Below are 20,211 nucleotides of genomic sequence, written 5' to 3' on the forward strand. Positions count from 1 at the left end.
TCAAGGAAAACTTTTTATGGTTATTCTTAATGTATTAGAATTTTATTATGAGTGGGTTTTGACCAAATCTCTTTTGATTGTAATATCATTAATTAATAAAAAACGAAAAACAGTTAGATCGCTAACATTAGACAGTTACGTGATTTAATACAAGTTGCAAATGATTGGATGGCAATGATTTTTAGAGAAACTAAAATAGGAAACAAAGTGCATGAAAGGAAGATAACATTTGATAATAATAAAATCAACCCTATGTTCATTTATCAACAGAAGATAGCATTTGATTAACCTAGTTTACAAAATACAAATTATTATTATTTTGCTTGTAATGCAAGCAAACTTATTACTGAAGAAAGAAATTCGTTTAAAACCAAACATTACCCGACTTCAAAAACATAGTCGGCTGAGTCTCAAGGCCCTATATATTACTCTCTTCTCACTTTACTCTCTTATATTGTTTCCATAATCTAATCTCTCTCAAATTCTTAGTATTTCCCAAAAAAAAAAAAAAAAAAAATCTTCAGTCTTTCTGTCACTTTTTTCGGCAATTTTATTTCTCTAGAAAACCAGCAATGGCAGCCAATATTACAATAGGATACAAATTTATACCAACGGACAAAGAACTTATTCTTCATTATTTGAGAGCAAAGGCCAAAGGATAGCCATTACTGGGCCATGCATGGTCAATCTATGATTACAATAAGCCTAAAATGTTGTTGTTCTAATGAAATAAAGAAATCATGCAAAGATAAGTGATAAAATAAGAAAAATAGACAAACTACATGATGATCATGCCATGAAAACTACCCTACATGCTTACATATTGAGAAAAGAAGAAGAAAATGGTATTGAAATTAAAAAGAAATAAGAGATTATCTGTTGGTTTTCAAGAACCGAAGAGCATGCAAAAGAAAAACAATAAAAAAAATGAAGTTTCTTGCTTGCAAGCCTTCTTCAAGCAAAGGTTCTGAGTTAGGGTCCAAGTTCTTCAATCCTCAGAATGTTTTTAAGGTTTTAGAGTTTTAATGGGTAAGGAAATCTTGGAGTCAAGGCCAAGGGAGAGAAGAAGGGGAATGTTTGGCTCTCAAAATTCACTAAAAGCTCTCAAGTTGTTAACCTTTTGAAAGGGAAGGGAAGAGGTCCCTTTTATAGGTAGAGGGGAAGGTTCTGGAACCCTTCTAGTGTTCCATTGCTTTCCCTTTGGTTCTTCCCTGCAAAAATGCCCCATGATTGAGTTTCCAAAACTAGCTCTACCACGCTTGGATGTGCACAAGCACAACTCTTGTGTGTACGTGCAACCATTGTGCGCATGCATGACTTACCTTGGTGCACGTGCCATCAATGCACGCATACGTTGGGGGTTCCATGCCCTTGGCTTCCATGTGGCTTAAGTAAGGCCGAATTGCTTTTCATTCAATGTTTTTGATAAATCTAGCCAATAATTTTGAAAAATTCCTTAGGTGAGAATACAACCAAGGTTTTCTCTGTTTCACGGGGTTAAAAAGTTAATTTTTGGCTAAAATCGGATCCAGGGGTAAAATGGTCATTTTTATTAAAAGTTAAATTTTGGCCCAAAATAGGTTTATATAGCAACTCTAAATAATTTTAAACATTCCAGTGATGAAATAATTACTGTTTCATCATCGAGAGGCTTGCAAGTGCCGAAATCTTAAAGTTAGTGAAAATGGAGTGTCTATACATTCTTGTGGGAGCCGAATAATGGAATAATCAAAAGCATACTCTAGAAGACATATATTACACGGCTCTACTCTGCACGATAAGGATGCCGAATATAATAGATGGGTCGAACAGATACTGAACCATGGAGCCGAGTAAATAAGAGGACGATGAGCGACAAGTGGGCCTGGCCATGAGGCCCGGGAAACAAGTATAAATAAATGAACAACAGACTAAGAAAGGTATGTGAGAATTATAGTGCTTACCTTAGAATATAAGTATTCTTGGGTGTGGTTACTGACTTGTCCATCGGAGTGCTAATTCCCGCACCCCCGCCGGAGTGTATATTCCTTTTCAGGTGACCGGAAGAGGATCTCGAGCGTTTCCCAGGATTAGAAGAGTATTTCCAAACCACTTCTCCACAATTGGCGCCGTCTGTGGGAATACTCAAGCACATCCATGGCGAGCGTGATGGAAGATCCTCCGATAGCCATCGTCGACCCTATACCCCAAGAGGAAACCACTCCAACAAACTTGCTTGGAACAGAGACTATCGTCGCAAGACGTGCCTTGAATTTCGCCTCACCCTCGACTTCGGAGCACGAGACAATGCAAGCGATCATGGAACAAGCAAAGCAAAATGAACAGAGGTTAGAAAACATGATCGCTGAGAATGAACGTCTTCGTGAAGATTTGGCCCTGGAAATGGCGAAGTCCAAGAAAGCTGCGTGCCCAAATCCAGAACCACCTCCGAAGGTAGGTGGTCGACAACCTCGAGCACGACAAGACACTGATAGCGACTCCGACTCATTATCCCCAGAGCCCAGGAAGAAGGGACGACACGAAACCTCCAGTTCTTCCGAAGAAAGTCCCCGTGCAATGCACAAGCGAAGGAGGAACAGTTCGGACGAAGACCAACACGATCCCTTCGTACGACAGATTGCAAAGGCTGCGCTACCCAAAAAATTCAAAGCACCAACTTTCACCTTGTACGATGGCAAATTAGACCCCACCGACCACATCCGCCACTACAAGCAGGCCATGACATTGCATGCAGACGACGAGGCCCTCATGTGCCGAATATTTCCCAGCAGTTTGGGACCATTGGCGGTCAGGTGGTATTATAAACTGGAGCCAGCTTCGATCAAAACCTTCCACCAACTACAAAAATTCTTCAGGGCTAGATTCATCACCAATGAAGTCCAGCCGAAGCAAGCCAACTCTCTCTAGGCAATGCAAATCCTGCCAGGAGAAAAGAGCATATTCGGCACGATATTGGGAATGCTTTAATCTTGTTGACGATGCTTGTAACGACTCCATGGCCATTACCGCCTTCAAAATGGGATTACACCCAGATAGTGCGCTCCGCAGTTCCTTGACTAGAAGACCTCCCAAAACAGTCTGGGGGTTGATGAAGAAAGTAGAGGAGTACTACAAAGTGGAAGATGATGCCTTGTGGGTTAAAGCCGGACACACGGCCAACAAAACAGCCCCTCCCGAGATTGCTCAGCCAATAAGTTCTGCACCACCTCAGAGCCTTGAACCACGATAGCAGGCTAAACGAGACAGGAGACAGGACTCCCGCCGATCTAGCGATCAATGCTCGCACCAGGCAAATGAGCAACTACAAGTTGATAGCAGGCGCACAAAGCGCGCTGACAAGAAATATACGGAGCTGTCAGAGCCAATCAGCTTTATTATGACCAAAATCCAACATCTTCCGTTCTTCAAATGGCCGTCCACGATGGTGGGACCTCCTGACACGAGAAGGCGAGACAGGTGTTGTGAATATCACAAAGATCATGGTCATGATACAGACAATTGCTATGCCTTGAAAGACCACCTCGAGGAATTGGTGCAAGATGGTCGGCTTCAGCAACACGTTCGCAAGAGCACAATCAAAACTGTTGCCCTTCGGCAGGAGTCACCTCCCCTCGGCATAATACATATGATATACGGTCTTCCAACGCCATGTACCATAAACTCAATTCATTCAGCCCCCCAGAAGCAACGCACACAAGCGAGACAGCCCCATGAAGCTCTGAGCATCATTTTTGACGATTCTGATCTTATCAACATAACGCCCCTCCATATTGATCCATTGGTCATTGAACTACACGTGAATCGATTTACCGTCGAATGTGTCCTCATAGACCAGGGAAGAACTTCGGAGGTCATGTACTACGAGACCTTCCTCAAACTTAACTTCAACAAATCAGACCTGTCTCCAGCTCCTCATCCATTATTCAGCTTCAACGCAAATCCAGAGTACCTGTTGGGGAAGATCACGTTACTCGTTCGGGCGGGCTCCCAAACAGTGGATGTGGAATTCGTGGTCGTCAAGCTCTCTTCACCGTATAACCTCATCATGGGGCGAACTTGGCTGCATACTATTTGGGCCATGCCAAGCACCTTTTATCAGCTGCTACGCTTTCCAACCGAACACGGCGTTGAGCAAATCTGTGGTTCCCGGCAATCCGCACAAGCATGTTATCTCCTTTCTGGAAAGACACCAACGAAGACACAGGTCAACTCCACTGAAGTGTCGAATCGAGAGTCTCGTTGACATTGGATGACTCGCTGACGATAAGCCACGGAAGCTCTAGGCGACACCAGATGATGGGGGGCCGGTTGATGGAAAGTTAGGTCCGCGGCCTTGCTCCTAATGCATTTGCGCAAATTCTATCATTAAACCCAACCTGTGGGGAATGATATTCGTTCTGAATGGCTCACCATGTACACTTTCCACTTTTGTAAGTAATGCAAAGATTCGTGTTTACTCACTGTGAAATCCAGCTAAAAAATATTCCAAACAAAGTCTTCGGATTCGAAGCCCCGTCGGCAAATGACGTCTTTGGGCCGATAAAGCCTCTGGATTCGGAGCGCTCTTTGTGGTATCACGATTGGCCGATTAAAGCCTCCGAATTCGGAGCGCCCTTTGTGGATATCACGATTGGCCAATTCAAGTCTCCGGATTTGGAGCCCCATCGGGGAATGACGTCTTTGGGCCGATAAAGCCTCCAGATTCGGAGCACCCTTCGTGGATATCACGATTGGCCGATTAAAGTCTCCGGATTTGGAGCGTCCTTCATGGATATCACGATTGGCCGACAAAGTCTCCGGATTCGGAGCGCCTTTCGTGGATATCACAATTGGCCGATTAAAGTCTCCGGATTTGGAGCACCCTTCGTGGATATCACAATTGGCCAATTCAAGTCTCCGGATTCGGAGCCCCATCAGCGAATGACGTCTTTGGGCCGATAAAGCCTTCGGATTCGGAGCGCCTTTCGTGGATATCATGATTGGCCAATTAAAGTCTCCGGATTCAGAGTGCCCTTCGTGGATATCACGATTGGCCAATTCAAGTCTCCGGATTCGGAGCCCCATCGGCGAATGACGTCTTTGGGCCGATAAAGCCTCCGGATTTGGAGTGCCCTTCGTGGATATCATGATTGGCCAATTAAAGTCTTCGGATTCGGAGCGCCATTCGTGGATATCACAATTGGCCAATTCAAGTCTCCGGATTCGGAGCCTCATCGGCGAATGACGTCTTTGGGCCGATAAAGCCTCCGGATTTGGAGTGCCCTTCGTGGATATCATAATTGGCCAATTAAAGTCTCCGGATTCGGAGCGCCCTTCGTGGATATCACGATTGGCCAATTCAAGTCTCCGGATTCAGAGCCCCATCAGCGAATGACGTCTTTGGGCCGATAAAGCCTCCGGATTCGGAGCGCCCTTCGTGGATATCACGATTGGTCAATTAAAGTCTCCGAATTCAGAGCGCCCCTCGTGGATATCACGATTGGCCAATTAAAGCCTCCGAATTCAGAACGCCCTTTGTGGATATCACGATTGGCCGATTAAAGCCTCCGGATTCGGAGCGCCCTTCGTGGATATCACGATTGGCCAATTCAAGTCTCCGAATTCGGAGCGGCCCTCGTGGATATCACGATTGGCTGATTAAAGCCTCTGGATTCGGAGCGCCTTTCATGGATATCACGATTGGCCGATTAAAGCCTTCAGATTTGGAGTGCCCTTCATGGATATCACGATTGGCCGATTAAAGTCTCTAGATTCGGAGCGCCCTTCGTGGATATCACGATTGGCCAATTCAAGTCTCCGAATTCGGAGCGGCCCTCGTGGATATCACGATTGGCTGATTAAAGCCTCCGGATTCGGAGCGCCTTTCATGGATATCACGATTGGCCGATTAAAGCCTTCGGATTTGGAGTGCCCTTCATGGATATCACGATTGGCCGATTAAAGTCTCTAGATTCGGAGCGCCCTTCGTGGATATCACAATTGGCCAATTCAAGTCTCCGGATTCGGAGCCCCATCAACGAATGACGTCTTTGGGCCGATAAAGCCTTCGGATTCGGAGCGCCTTTCGTGGATATCACGATTGGCCAATTAAAGTCTCCGGATTCAGAGTGCCCTTCGTGGATATCACGATTGGCCAATTCAAGTCTCCGGATTCGGAGCCCCATCGGCGAATGACGTCTTTGGGCCGATAAAGCCTCCGGATTTGGAGTGCCCTTCGTGGATATCATGATTGGCCAATTAAAGTCTTCGGATTCGGAGCGCCATTCGTGGATATCACAATTGGCAATTCAAGTCTTCGGATTCGGAGCCTCATCGGCGAATGACGTCTTTGGGCCGATAAAGCCTCCGGATTTGGAGTGCCCTTCGTGGATATCATAATTGGCCAATTAAAGTCTCCGGATTCGGAGCGCCCTTCGTGGATATCACGATTGGCCAATTCAAGTCTCCGGATTCAGAGCCCCATCAGCGAATGACGTCTTTGGGCCGATAAAGCCTCCGGATTCGAAGCGCCCTTCGTGGATATCACGATTGGTCAATTCAAGTCTCCGAATTCAGAGCGCCCCTCGTGGATATCACGATTGGCCAATTAAAGCCTCCGAATTCAGAACGCCCTTCGTGGATATCACGATTGGCCGATTAAAGCCTCCGGATTCGGAGCGCCCTTCGTGGATATCACGATTGGCCAATTCAAGTCTCCGAATTCGGAGCGGCCCTCGTGGATATCACGATTGGCTGATTAAAGCCTCCGGATTCGGAGCGCCTTTTATGGATATCACGATTGGCCGATTAAAGCCTTCGGATTTGGAGTGCCCTTCATGGATATCACGATTGGCCGATTAAAGTCTCTAGATTCGGAGCGCCCTTCGTGGATATCACGATTGGCCAATTCAAGTGTCCAAATTCGGAGCCCCATTGGTGAATGACGTCTTTGGGCCGATAAAGCCTCCAGATTTGGATCGCTCTTCGTGGATATCACGATTGGCCAATTAAAGTCTCCGGATTCAGAGTGCCCTTTGTGGATATCACGATTGGCCAATTCAAGTCTCCGGATTCGGAGCCCCATCGGCGAATGACGTCTTTGGGCTGATAAAGCCTCCGGATTTGGAGTGCCCTTCGTGGATATCATGATTGGCCAATTAAAGTCTCCGGATTCGGAGCGCCATTCGTGGATATCACGATTGGCCAATTCAAGTCTTCGGATTCGGAGCCTCATCGGCGAATGACGTCTTTGGGCCGATAAAGCCTCCGGATTTGGAGTGCCCTTCGTGGATATCATAATTGGCCAATTAAAGTCTTCGGATTCGGAGCGCCCTTCGTGGATATCACGATTGGCCAATTCAAGTCTCCGGATTCAGAGCCCCATCAGCGAATGACGTCTTTGGGCCGATAAAGCCTCCGGATTCGGAGCGCCCTTCGTGGATATCACAATTGGTCAATTCAAGTCTCCGAATTCAGAGCGCCCCTCGTGGATATCACGATTGGCCAATTAAAGCCTCCGAATTCAGAACGCCCTTCGTGGATATCACGATTGGCCGATTAAAGCCTCCGGATTCAGAGCGCCCTTCGTGGATATCACGATTGGCCAATTCAAGTCTCCGAATTCGGAGCGGCCCTCGTGGATATCACGATTGGCTGATTAAAGCCTCCGGATTCGGAGCGCCTTTCATGGATATCACGATTGGCCGATTAAAGCCTTCGGATTTGGAGTGCCCTTCATGGATATCACGATTGGCCGATTAAAGTCTCTAGATTCGGAGCGCCCTTCGTGGATATCACGATTGGCCAATTCAAGTCTCCAGATTCGGAGCCCCATCGGCGAATGACGTCTTTGGGCCGATAAAGCCTCCAGATTTGGATCGCTCTTCGTGGATATCACAATTGGCCAATTAAAGTCTCCAGATTCAGAGCGTCCTTCGTGGATATCACGATTGGCCAATTCAAGTCTCCGGATTCGGAGCCCCATCGGCGAATGACGTCTTTGGGCTGATAAAGCCTCCGGATTCGGAGCGCCTTTCATGGATATCATGATGGCCAATTAAAGTCTCCGAATTCGGAGTGCCCTTCGTGGATATCATGATTGGCCAATTCAAGTCTCCGGATTCGGAGCCCCATTAGCGAATGACATCTTTGGGCCGATAAAGCCTCCGGATTCGGAGTGCCCTTCGTGGATATCACGATTGGCCAATTCAAGTCTCTGGATTCGGAGCCCCATCGGCGAATGACGTCTTTGGGTCGATGAAGCTTTCGGATTCGGAGCGCCCTTCGTGGATATCACGATTGGCCAATTCAAATCTCCGGATTCGGAGCCCCATCGGCGAATGACGTCCTTGGGTCGATAAACCCTTCGGATTCGGAGCGCCCTTCGTGGATATCACGATTGGCCGATTAAAGCATCCAGATTCGGTGCCCCATTGGCGCATGACGTCTTAGGGTGGATAAAGCCTCCAAATTCGGTTAACCAGTGTCATCGAGCGGCGCTCAAGGGCCGAGTAATATTTCGAATTCGGAGCGCCCTCTAGAATGAAAACATTTACACTTTGAAGCAGAGATATGTAGGTTGAACCAGCACAACCGCGTGAACAAGACAAAACGATCCAGCATTCAAAATAAGATGCTTAATTAAGCATATAAAAATTCAGAATGAAGTAAACTTCTAGAATGAAACATTTTATTCGATTAAATAGTAATTACAAAAAACGCAATCCGCGTTCGATGCATTACGATATCTGTTCTCATACGGCGTCGCGTTGGTACGAGCGGTAGTGCCGAGTCAACGCCCGCTAATCAAGAGCACCCGCAACATGAAATGCCTTGATCTGGCTGCGCTTGAATCCACGATTCACGCCAACGAGATAATCACCCTTGAGGCTGGGACCTTCGACACCGTAGACAACGTCAAGGCCAAGATCCAAGACAAGGAAGGAATTCCCCACCAAAACAATAATACCCAACGGTCACGGCGCTACGTCAGCCTTATTTCTCGGTCGTGATTGCAGAGAACTTCGCCATTGCTGTTTGTCCCTTCGAGGTGCTCTGCTTTGACGACTTGGAGGCTAACGTTTTTCTTGTCTTTTGAACGCCCTACCTCCCACGCAAGTGGGTTCTCTGCTGCGATTCATTACAATGTCAAGCTCAGCCAGAGTCCGAGCTTCTCCTCTGCTGCTGAAGAAAAACTCCATTCGAAATATACACTTATCTAACCCCACACAACAAAATCATTTTAAATCGAGTCTGAGCACAGTAAGCGAAGCCTCTAGAGCAAAAAATCCGAGGCGATTTATTTCAAAACACCTTGTGGTAACCCCGAAGCGGTTTTATTAACACTGAACTCCAAAAGACGGATGCCGAACGATATTAGCCATAGCCACTCCATGCGCCGACTGTCTCCGGATTCGGAGCCCCTAGCACATGACGCCTTTGGGCCGGTTGAGCCTCTGAATTCGGAGCCTCCTCGGCATGATTGACCGCGCGTAACACGCAAAATATATATTTAATGAAGAGTGATCATGACAAGCCAGCATATAACCGTTCGAAATTAAAATAACTAGCTGACTCGGTCCGGTCAATGTTTATGAATGAAACACATGCAAACACAGCCGAATCCAAATTATAATCAAAGCCTTTAAAATAGGACATTTTAATCAATCAGGCAATAATTACATAGTTATGAACACGATTTGCGTTCGAACGCTACATTGAGTGTTTTTACATAACGTCTCTCTCATCTTCACTCTGCTCGACTTCAAAGGCGGCAAACGACAGATGGTTACATTGGTACAGTGGCAATGCTGAGTTGACGCCCATTGCTCGGAGAGCTTCTTCAGCCTGAAGCGCCTTGATCCAACCGTGCTTAAATCCATGATTTTCGCATCGACAAACTTCCTTGGCAAGTTTTTCCTTGGTCTTTTGTATCCCGACTTTTCGGCCATCGTGGAAGTCTTTTTCATAGGCCCTCCCCTTCGCGGATTCCATTGCGAACATGCTTGCCGTATCTCAATCGGCCAGCGCGGTACTGATGAGCCGTTGGGTGACCCTTTCTTCAACGATTAGGTTAGCCTATCCGACAGGTTGCCCGTGAACGGCTTTGACCTTCCTTAGCTCACGTTCAGCCTTTTCCACGCGAGCCTCCAAGTTTCGGATGTGTTTATCCCTCTTCTCTATTTCTCGGCAAGCAGCACGGAGACGTATGCGGATTTCGTAGCCGGTGTAGAGCCCCTTCACCGCACCATGAATGCCTTCATGAAACACTTCGAAGTCCTGCCGACCTACCATCGACTGTTGGACCTCGGGAGGAAAAATCTGTCGAGCAAATTCGACCGCCACACTTGAATCTCGAACGATCGAGTCCGCATCTATCACGGGTCTATTCCCCACGGAGACTGCGAAGCTTAATGGGCGTGGGTTTGCACCGGGCTCCCTTCTAGAACGAGGTTGCGGGGATTTACCCTGTGGCTTCTTCTCCCCTCTAGGCGACCTACTTCGATGACGAGGAGATCCACGTCTCTCCCGATTCCTCGAAGTCCTGCCTCTCGCCCGCGAAGGTTCACCACTTCGATTCATGTTTCCTCCCAGCTCCGCTAGCGTCCTCGCCTTCCCTTTGCTGTCAAAAAAGAGTTTATTCGACATTCATGCTCGTTTATTCTTCATCAAAGACCTGAACTGAGTTGCTCACTGAGCACGCAACAGGACCTTCATTCATTTATTCCCTACGAGGGCAGTGCCACCGAGGCAATCTCATTAACATCGAAACCTCAACAGCCCGACGCCGACCTAGTCGTGCCCCCATCACACACTGTTATTCAGCGTTTAATGATCGCGAACCAGCTAGGGCAAGGGCAGATTCATCAATCTATCCGGCCTGAGTGCCGCAGCCGCTTCACGAATCGACTAATCAATATGGTATGATTCGATGTTTAATGATCGCGAACAAGCTAGGGCAAGGGTCGATTCATCAATCGATCCGGCCTGAGTGCCGCAGTCGCTTCATGAATCAACTAATCAATATGGTATGATTCGGCGTTTAATGATCGCGAACCAGCTGGGGCAAGGGCAGATTCATCAATCTATCCGGCTTGAGTGCCGCAACCGCTTCACGAATCGACTAATCAATATGGTATGATTCGGCGTTTAATGTTCGCGAACCAGCTGCGGCAAGGGAAGATTCATCAATCTATCTGGCTTGAGCACCGCAGCCGCTTCACGAATTGACTAATCAATATTGTATGATTCGCCGTTTAAGGTTCGTGAACCAGCTGGGGTGAGGGCAAATTCATCAATCTATCTGACCTGAGGGCCGCGACCGCTTCACAAATCGACTAATCAATATGGTATGATTCGGCGTTTAACGTTCGTGAACCAGCTGGAGCAAGGGCAGATTCATCAATCTATCCAGTTTGAGCGCCGCAACCGCTTCACGAATCGACTAATCAATATTGTATGATTCACTGTTTAAGGTTCGCAAACCAGCTGGGGCGCGGGCAGATTCATCAATCTATCCGACCTGAGGGCCGCGGTCGCTTCACAAATCAACTAATCAATATGGTATGATTCGGCGTTTAACGTTCGCGAACCAGTTGGAGCAAGGGCAGATTCATCAATCTATCTGGCTTGAGCGCCGCAGCCGCTTCACGAATCGATATTGTACGATTCGCCGTTTAAGGTTCGCGAACCAGCTGGGGCGAGGGCAGATTTATCAATCTATCTGGCTTGAGTGCCACAGCCGTTTCTCGAATCGACTAATCAATATGGTATGATTCGGCGTTTGACGTTCGCGAACCAGCTGGGGCGAGGGCACATTCATCAATCTATCCGGCTTGAGTGCCGCAGCCGCTTCTCGAATCGACTAATCAATATGGTAGGATTCGACATTTAACATTCGCGAACCAGCTGGGGCAAGGGCAGATTCATCAATCTATCCGGCTTCAGTGCTGCAGCCGCTTCACGAATCGATTAATCAATTTGTACGATTCACCGTTTAACGTTCGCGAACCAGTTGGGGCAAGGGCAGATTCATCAATCTATTTGGCTTCAGTCCGCAGCCGCTTCACGAATCGCCTAATCAATATGGTATGATTCGCCGTTTAACGTTTGCGAACCAGTAGGGGCGAGGGCAGATTCATCAATCTATCCGGCTTGAGTGCCGCAGCCGCTTCTCGAATCGATTTACTAGTCCTATTCGGCACCAAGAGTCCGTTTACTTGTTCGGATAAGTTAAAGTTTAACTAATATAATTACCAAGATTACACCGATTCTAATCGCTGGTTAGAAGGCACAACATACAGTAATCATTTTGTCCAAAGTAGTGGAAGACAAAACTCTTCATTAATATCAGAAACTTCATACAAATAATAGTGACATGGGAAGGAAATTTACATTAATAAATTGAGCACAGATAATAACTAATTTATACATGAAAATTACCTTCAACTAACAAAGATCCACTAAACAAAAAACGTACATCGAAATTAAAGATGCCTAATAAAACTAAAATGTGTCCCAGATCAATCCTCGGGATCAGACTCAAGTGGCTCGACGTCCACTTGCTCGTATGGAATTGGCAAAGCCAATGTAACTCCAATGGAAGCAAGGGCTTTGAGCCACCCATGTTTGAATCCTCGATTCTCGAATTTGGGGACCTTATCTATGTATTCCTTCAAGGCGGCGCTCTTCCCAGCTTCTAGCGCCGTAGAAGCTTCAGATTCTACTTTTTCCTTGGCTGCCTTTAATTCTTCTAACTCGGCCTCTGCCTTAGACAGCGCCTCCTGGGTTAACTTGAGTGACTCCTTGCTCGCGTTTGCCCTATCCTCGGCTTCGGATCTAAGCTGGTCAGCAGTCCGAGCCCCCTCATTTTCAGCTTCGGCTCGAGCACTCTCCATTGCGGCTCTCATCGCCTCAAACTCGGCCTTACTTCTTTCACCCTCAGCTTCAACCTTTAAGTGGCCAATTCTTTCAATGGCATCATGCTGCCGGTGGCCTAGTTCGGCTATCCTTCTAACCGTCTGCAAAACAAGTTTGGGTCGCCACATCAAGCAACGTCGTATGCAAACCAAATCAAACAAGCAAAATCGAAAGTATCGTATACATACCAGAAGGGTCGCCTGGGCAAGGAACGCTATAGTTACCAAATCCGGCTCTTCTCGAAAGGTGGCCTTGTCAGCAGATAGCGAAACTGAAGTGGCCAAGCTCAACGCCACGGCTGGATCCTTCATGGCAGATGCGTCAGCGAAAATTGGCATGTCTTTGATCTTCGGTTGAGCAACGAAGGGGACAACCACGTTGGTCTCCTCTAAGCGAGGCCGTTTGTCAGTAGGGCTATCCTCTGAGCCGGCCTTTCCCTCAGCGAAATGTTTTTTTCCCCGCTCTTTTGAAACCAGCCGTTCTTCCGTAACCTGCTGTTCAGCTCCCTCCGTCTCGGCCACAACAACTTGAGTCGGTTCTTCTCCAGTAATCGGTTGTATAGATTCAACCGAGGTAGGCTCAGAACGAGCGGCCTCGGCTTTCTTTCGGGCGGCCATTCTCTCGGCATTTTTCTTTCTCGCCATCTGCGTGAGATTTTCCCCAGCCATGCCTTCAGAAAAAGCTCCAGGTAGATCTCCCAAATTTGTAAAAATGTCTCCGAAGGAAAGCTCTACCCGACCCAAAGTGGACGGAGAAGTAGGCTCGTTAAGATCGGCTGCCGCAAATGCTGATTTGAGGGCTTCGTTGACTTCTTCGGCCTCCGTAGCAAACACCTTCATTGATTCGGAAACCACTTCGACCTCCGGCTCTAAGTCTTGCTCCGAATCAGAAGCTTTAAGACCAATTTGCCTGAGGGTCTTGAAACTGGGAAAGACAAGAGCCGTAAGGTGCTATTCACTGGTTGGGATCGGAATATCGTCCGCAACCGAGAATGTGGTATAAGTAGGCTTGTACCGCAGGAGAATATGGGCGGCTCTCCCTTGCTTCTGTACATTCAGACGGCCAAAGTACTTTAGAACTGTCTTAATTTCAGCAAGGACTGCGTCGTCAGCCGAGGTCAAAATCCTCTTCAACTTATTGCCTGCAAGAATAAAGGGTAAGGCTTGGAGAAAACGCCGCATGAAAGAAAGATCAACAAACAAGGAGTTATACGGCAACCTAGTTCACCCCTCCGTCTGGGAATAGGGTCCAGGCGATCTTCGCCCTCGCCGAATTCCCAGTTACCTCGGACATTGACCATTACATCGTCAACTCGTTTGCCAGAGCTGGCAAGCATCGTCACCAAGTGATGGTCGGTGTCCTTGGCCCTGAGAAAGTAGCGCCCGAGCTGACCGGAGGATTGGCTAAAGCATAGCAGTACCGAATCGCCGGAATGCCGAGGTTTATCCTGAGACGCTGGTTCAACTCTACGATTCCCATTACGATTCGAAAAAAGTTTACACTGGGTTGTGAAGGAATCAAACTCCAATAGCGGAGGACGGCCCTAAGAAATGGGTGTAGGGGAAAGCGAACTCCGCCCTTCGCAAAATATAGGAGAGGGAAGACGATTGTATTTTGGTCGTTCCTCTCCATATCAAGGGTATTGTCCGTTACCAGAGCAAGATGGACATCCTCAGGAATAGAAAAATATTTTCGGAACCCAGAAATTCGACCCTAAAAAAGGAGGTCTTTCAAATGCTTAGCCATTCTAGCAAGGACTCAAGGATATCCTAAATAAAAAATAAATATGGAAAATAGGATTGCAAGGAAAAGAGAAGAAAACTTACGAAAGGCAAAGGAGACAAGGAGAGAACGGATAAGAGTTGTAGAAAACGCGTCGAGTGAGAGATACCGACTGGCAATCTAAGAAGTTCAAATATTCAAAAAAAACATGTTTTCGAAGGGACTTAAGTTTCAAATCATAATAAATGTGAGAGAAGCACGAATGGGGCGGGAAAGCGTTATAATGACCATAAAGCACGCACGCGTTCTGACATGCATTAGGAAGAGGATTAACCGCCGAATTTTTTGACTTGTAGCCAAACACGCCGACTAACTGATGCTAGCGAGGTGCTTGGGGGGCAATTGTGGGAACCGAATAATTGGAATAATTAGAAGCATACTCTAGAAGACATATATTACACGGCTCTACTCTGCACGATAAGGATGTCGAATATAATAGATGGGCCGAATAGATATTGAATCATGGAGCCGAGTAAATAAGAGGACGATGAACGACATGTGGGCCTGGCCATGAGGCCCATGAAACAAGTATAAATTAAGGAACAACAGACTAAGAAAGGTATGTGAGAATTATAGTGCTTAACTTAGAATATAAGTATTCTTGGGTGCGGTTACTGACTTGTCCATCGGAGTGCTAATTCCGGCACCCCTGCCGGAGTGTATATTCCTTTTCAGGTGACCGGAAGAGGATCTCGAGCGTTCCCCAGGATCAAAAGAGTATTTTCAAACCACTTCTCCATAATTCTGTAATTTATTACCCCTAAATGACCCCTAATGATATGACATTGAGGTTAGACCTTAGATAATGGAATGTTTGATAAATCAAAATTTCACACTTATCAGACATATCATTAGGGATGGTTTTTAATGGTGATATATTAGGTGTCTGAAGCATTTTTCTTTTTTTAATCATAGGTAGACATTATAAAGAAATGAGAATAAACTCATTTCTGAACATCAAAAAGGCTATGCATTTAATAAATGGGCTTAAATGGATTGAGTTGGGTTGGATATGGATTGGACAAATGAACCCAGCCAACACATTTACTTTATCTCTTTTTATTTTATTTTATTTTTTGAATTTTAAGTTTTGAATAACGACAGTGGCGGCGGCAGAGCGATATTGGCGGCGACAGCGGTGGTAGTGAAGTGGCAATGGTGGTAGAGTTGTGGTAGCGGCATCGACAGTGGCAATGATGGTGGTGGTGGAGTGGCAATGATAGTGACGATGGTGGTAGTGGTGGTGGTGTGGCGATGGTTGAAGGGGTGATGATGGTAAGAGAAGTAGTGGTGGTGAAAGAGTAATAGTGGTGGAGGAGTTGGTGGTAGTGGTAGTGGAGTAGCGGTGGTGGAAGAGGTAGTGGTGGAGTTTTGATAATGAAGGAGGATGTGATGGTGGTGTATCAGCAGTAACAGAGGAGGTGGTGGTAGAGCGGTGGTAATGGATAAAGATGTAGTGGTGGTAGTGTGTTGGCGGTGGTGGTGTTAGTGAAGTGGAGATGATGGTGGAGTGACAGTAGCGGAGGAGGTGTTCGTGATAGAGGAGTAGCGGCGACGACAACGCTAGTTATGATGGTGGAGGAGGAGGTGGTAGTGGTGGTGATGGTGGTGTGGCGGCATTGTTGGTAGGGTGGCTGTGGTGATGGTGGTTGTGCTCATTTAAATGGGTTTAAAGGAGTACTTATTTCTAACCCATATAAACTCAATTTTAATTGGGCTGACAATAAGCAACCCATTTAAGCTCATTTATTGATTTGGGCGGATTTATATATATTTTAAATTGATATAATTGGACTAGTTCATGGTTTTGGGTTGGGTTTGCCACCTCTAGTCTCACATTCCCGAAAAATTATTAATTCCCAAAACTAGCTCATTCCATTTCTATGTAAGAAGAAAAGGCATAGACAGAATGAGACTCATCAGGAAGAATTGGATTGGATAAAGCATCCGAATTTGCAAATTCATTTGTTGAAGCATGCCATGAAGGCACAGCTGAAGAATATGAATATAAGATGGTTGGTAACAGTTAGATGCCATTTTGGCAAAACGAAACACAGAAACTACTATGCTCGGGACAATTGGTCAGACGACCGATAGTTTCTGGGTTTGGTTTTGCAAAAAATTATCTGTTTTGCTCAGAAAGAGGGAGTGAGGGAGGAAAAACGATTGGTTTTAACTGAGTTGGCACATATGGCAACTGCCAAAACTTGTGTCAGATTTGGCACAAGCTTTGGTATTTGCCAAATTGGACAGCTGCCATATTCACCATTGGAGCGCCACTTTTCAATGATAGCTGTTATATTATAGTAATGGGAGCTCTAATGGTAAACCATTGAAGATGCTCTAATAAGCAATTGTCAAGTCTCTTATTATTCCCCTATACCCAATACAAAATCGTGAGTCTCATCCCCTCTAGCACTCACAGTACTTTTAGAATACCTTTCAGCCATGCCCTAGACCCACTAAATAACTTCTCCATATTCACACCCATTTATAAGAAATGAATTTTGAAAAATTATAAAGCATAATGCTTTGACTTTTTAAATGAGAAATTTTCAACATCTTAAATTAAAAAAAGAAAAGAAAAAAGAGAAGGATTAAAATGTAAGATGAAGGAAATACATGAGGATCGCAAAGTACTATCTAAGTTCACAACCCACTTCAAATCAAATGAAATGTTGTCTCTGATTTTATTTATTTTTATTGTTTTGTTGTTAGTGTTATCACTAGATTTGATTGGATAGAAAATGCTATTTACATTACAAAAAGTTATAATTAGATGATCAGTTCATTAAAAGTTTATTCTCTCATTTAATTCACTAAATAAAATGATAAATGAAACTGCCAACCCAACCCCACTAGCACAATGTTATCCATTTTCGCCGGAGCCTTACGATTTTGTTCTCCTTTAGAAAATGCCTCATGCTAGTTAAAAGGAGTTAGTCAACTTATTAAGTGGGTTATGGATGCCTCTCAGATCAATGTGGGACAAACCCATTTCGGGCTCCCACATAAGTCCCAATTGACTGGCTCCGAACGCTAAGGGACTCATATTGGTGGGAGTTTCAACGGATGGCACCGAATGAAGTTGCCAACCCAACCCCCCTAGCACAATATTGTCCTCTTTGGCCAGAACCTCACAATTTTGTTCTTCTTTAGAAAAGGCGTCATGCTAGTTAGGAGTAGTTAGTCAACTTATTAAGTGAGTTGTGGATGCCTCTCAGACCAATGTGGGACAAACCCATTTCGGGCTCCCACAAAACTCAAATAAAATTATTATTAGTCAATATAGAGAAATGACTATTCTATTAGCAGATTATAGAATGAACATTTTTCATCCCTTCTCCATTTATTTTTTATTTTTTTATTTTTTTGTTGAGAGAAAAATGCCCCATAACACCTTTTGATTTTACAAACAACTTTCCATTTAAAAATGACAATCTCAATGTACAAAGTTCATTTTCTCCTCCTTTCTCTCTATCCTCTCTCATCAAAAGCCATTGAACATTTTTTGAATTGATTTTTACTCCAAATTTTAGATTTGCAATTCGTATTTCTCTCCATTTGGATTATGAAGTGGAGTGAAAAAAAAAAATTGATTGTGGTTTCTCACTTAAGTGAGAAAAGAAAAGAAATGATTATGGTTCCTCACTATTATGTTTGGATGAATAAAAGTGAAGAGAAAGTAGAATCTCAACTATCTTGTTTGGATAGAGTAAATAAAAGAAAAGAAAGGAAAGTGTTGTATTTCATTTTACTAAAATAATCTTCCATACTAATAAACGATGTTTCATAAGATAGTTTTAGTATTTTAGAATTTTTTTTTATTAAACCTAATTCCTTTCTCACTAAATCCTACCACTTTTGTTGAGAAACAAAACATAGGTTTAGTGAGAGTCATTTTCTCACCATTTTTTACCTACTTAATCATCCAAACAAGTGAAGGAATTCGCTATTCTCACCATATCTTTTCTTTTCTCACCAAACCTATCCATCCAAACGAAGTGTTAGTCCTGCAAAGGACCCTTTTGTTTTAAGACGCATTAGTTTGATGCATCACAACATGAATCTTTTTCACTCCAACATCAATAAAGTGTCTTGCTGATCTTAGTTTCTGTGACAAAGTATTTCCCTCGTTATAAAACTCATTACCAATTCACTTTGGATTGGATACTTCCAATAAATCTAATGTTGGAGAAAATACTAGAAAAATAATATTTGGTTAATAAATAATACAAAGAAAATGAGAAACAAACAAATCAGGCTGAGGCACGGATATCTCATTTTCTTTAAGGAGATGAAGCCCATTGCGGTAGGAAGAACCCAAACACCGATGCAATACTCATTAAATTCAGACTTCTCCCTTACAGGATACAACAGCCTGACCACCTGTCGTATGGCTCAGGCTACCCTTGCAGAAGATAGTGAACCTAAAGCTCCACCAAAATAGACACCCTTCTTTGGCTAGTAATCTTTCAAGTGTGGAAATGTTGTTGTGTAAAAGAGTAGATGAGAGATGAACAATTTATAGGCTACAAGGGCCTTACAAATTACACAAAAAATAATGATCCATTAACTAGAGAAATGAGAGAGTCATATAACCTCCAAATACTAACTCACCATCGATGCTCATGACCTTTCAATAATCCTAATTCATGGATAAGATAAAAGGTCACAAAATATATAAATAAATAACCAAAAATATTAAAATGGTCCAACAATCCCCCACTCATTTTAATATTAATAAGGACAAGAGAGATTACCAAACAAGATAGACTAGTATGCATCATGAAAGTGTGCTCTGCATTGAACCTTCATTAGCGAAACAACAATCTCTACTTTAGAGTTAGTAGTGGTCTCAGACTTGAACTATGACTGCTTAAGAGAAATAAAGTATCATTGTTCACACATAATAATCCATGTGTTGACATGAGCTTTAAATAGCCAGCACATTATGGCCTTGTGCTAATCCCAGTTTTCATGAGCATATTTGAGAATAAGCCTTGTTCTCATAGAAAGCGGTCCCATTTCCATGCTCATATATGTGAGATCTGTCAAGGATGTTCTTGTAATTTATACACCCCACTCAACAAGAGCTAGAGAATTTCATTAAGAGTGCAAAGATTCAACCCTCCAACATTACAGGACAAATGCACTTACATCATAGGGATAGACAACAATATATTAAAGAGTGCACTTCTTACAACCACCATATGATTCGTTCTTCCCATTGAACCTAGTTACATGATCTTTGGTCCCCAGGTTGGGTGTCCTCATATATGGTTTATGATGTTATATGTGTCAATCCTATCTCCATTGATGTATTCCATACCTTGTCTCTAACCAAGGCCTTGGTTAACGGATCTGAAAGATTATCACAAGATTTTATATAATTCACAGTTGTGATGCCATTACTCAAATAGGATCTCACATTATTGTGTTTCCTTTCGATAGGTTTAGATTTACCATTATAAAAATGGTTGTTCACTTTACTAATAACAGCAGTTCTATAGCAACGAATTAGCACATGAG

General features: G+C 44.5%; 1 protein-coding gene across 1 annotated transcript; it reads left to right on the forward strand.

The window, feature by feature from the left end:
• The first annotated feature begins 3,421 nt into the window (after window positions 1-3,421).
• On the forward strand, window positions 3,422-4,243 carry LOC145802525 (uncharacterized). The gene has a single exon (XM_082895250.1). The coding sequence runs from the start codon at window positions 3,422-3,424 to the stop codon at window positions 4,241-4,243; it is 822 nt and encodes a 273-aa protein (XP_082751376.1).
• Window positions 4,244-20,211: the final 15,968 nt, after the last annotated feature.

The sequence above is a fragment of the Camellia sinensis genome, chromosome 11 (genome assembly GCF_055761805.1).
Source record: "Camellia sinensis isolate YWXY chromosome 11, ASM5576180v1, whole genome shotgun sequence".
NCBI lineage: Eukaryota > Viridiplantae > Streptophyta > Magnoliopsida > Ericales > Theaceae > Camellia > Camellia sinensis.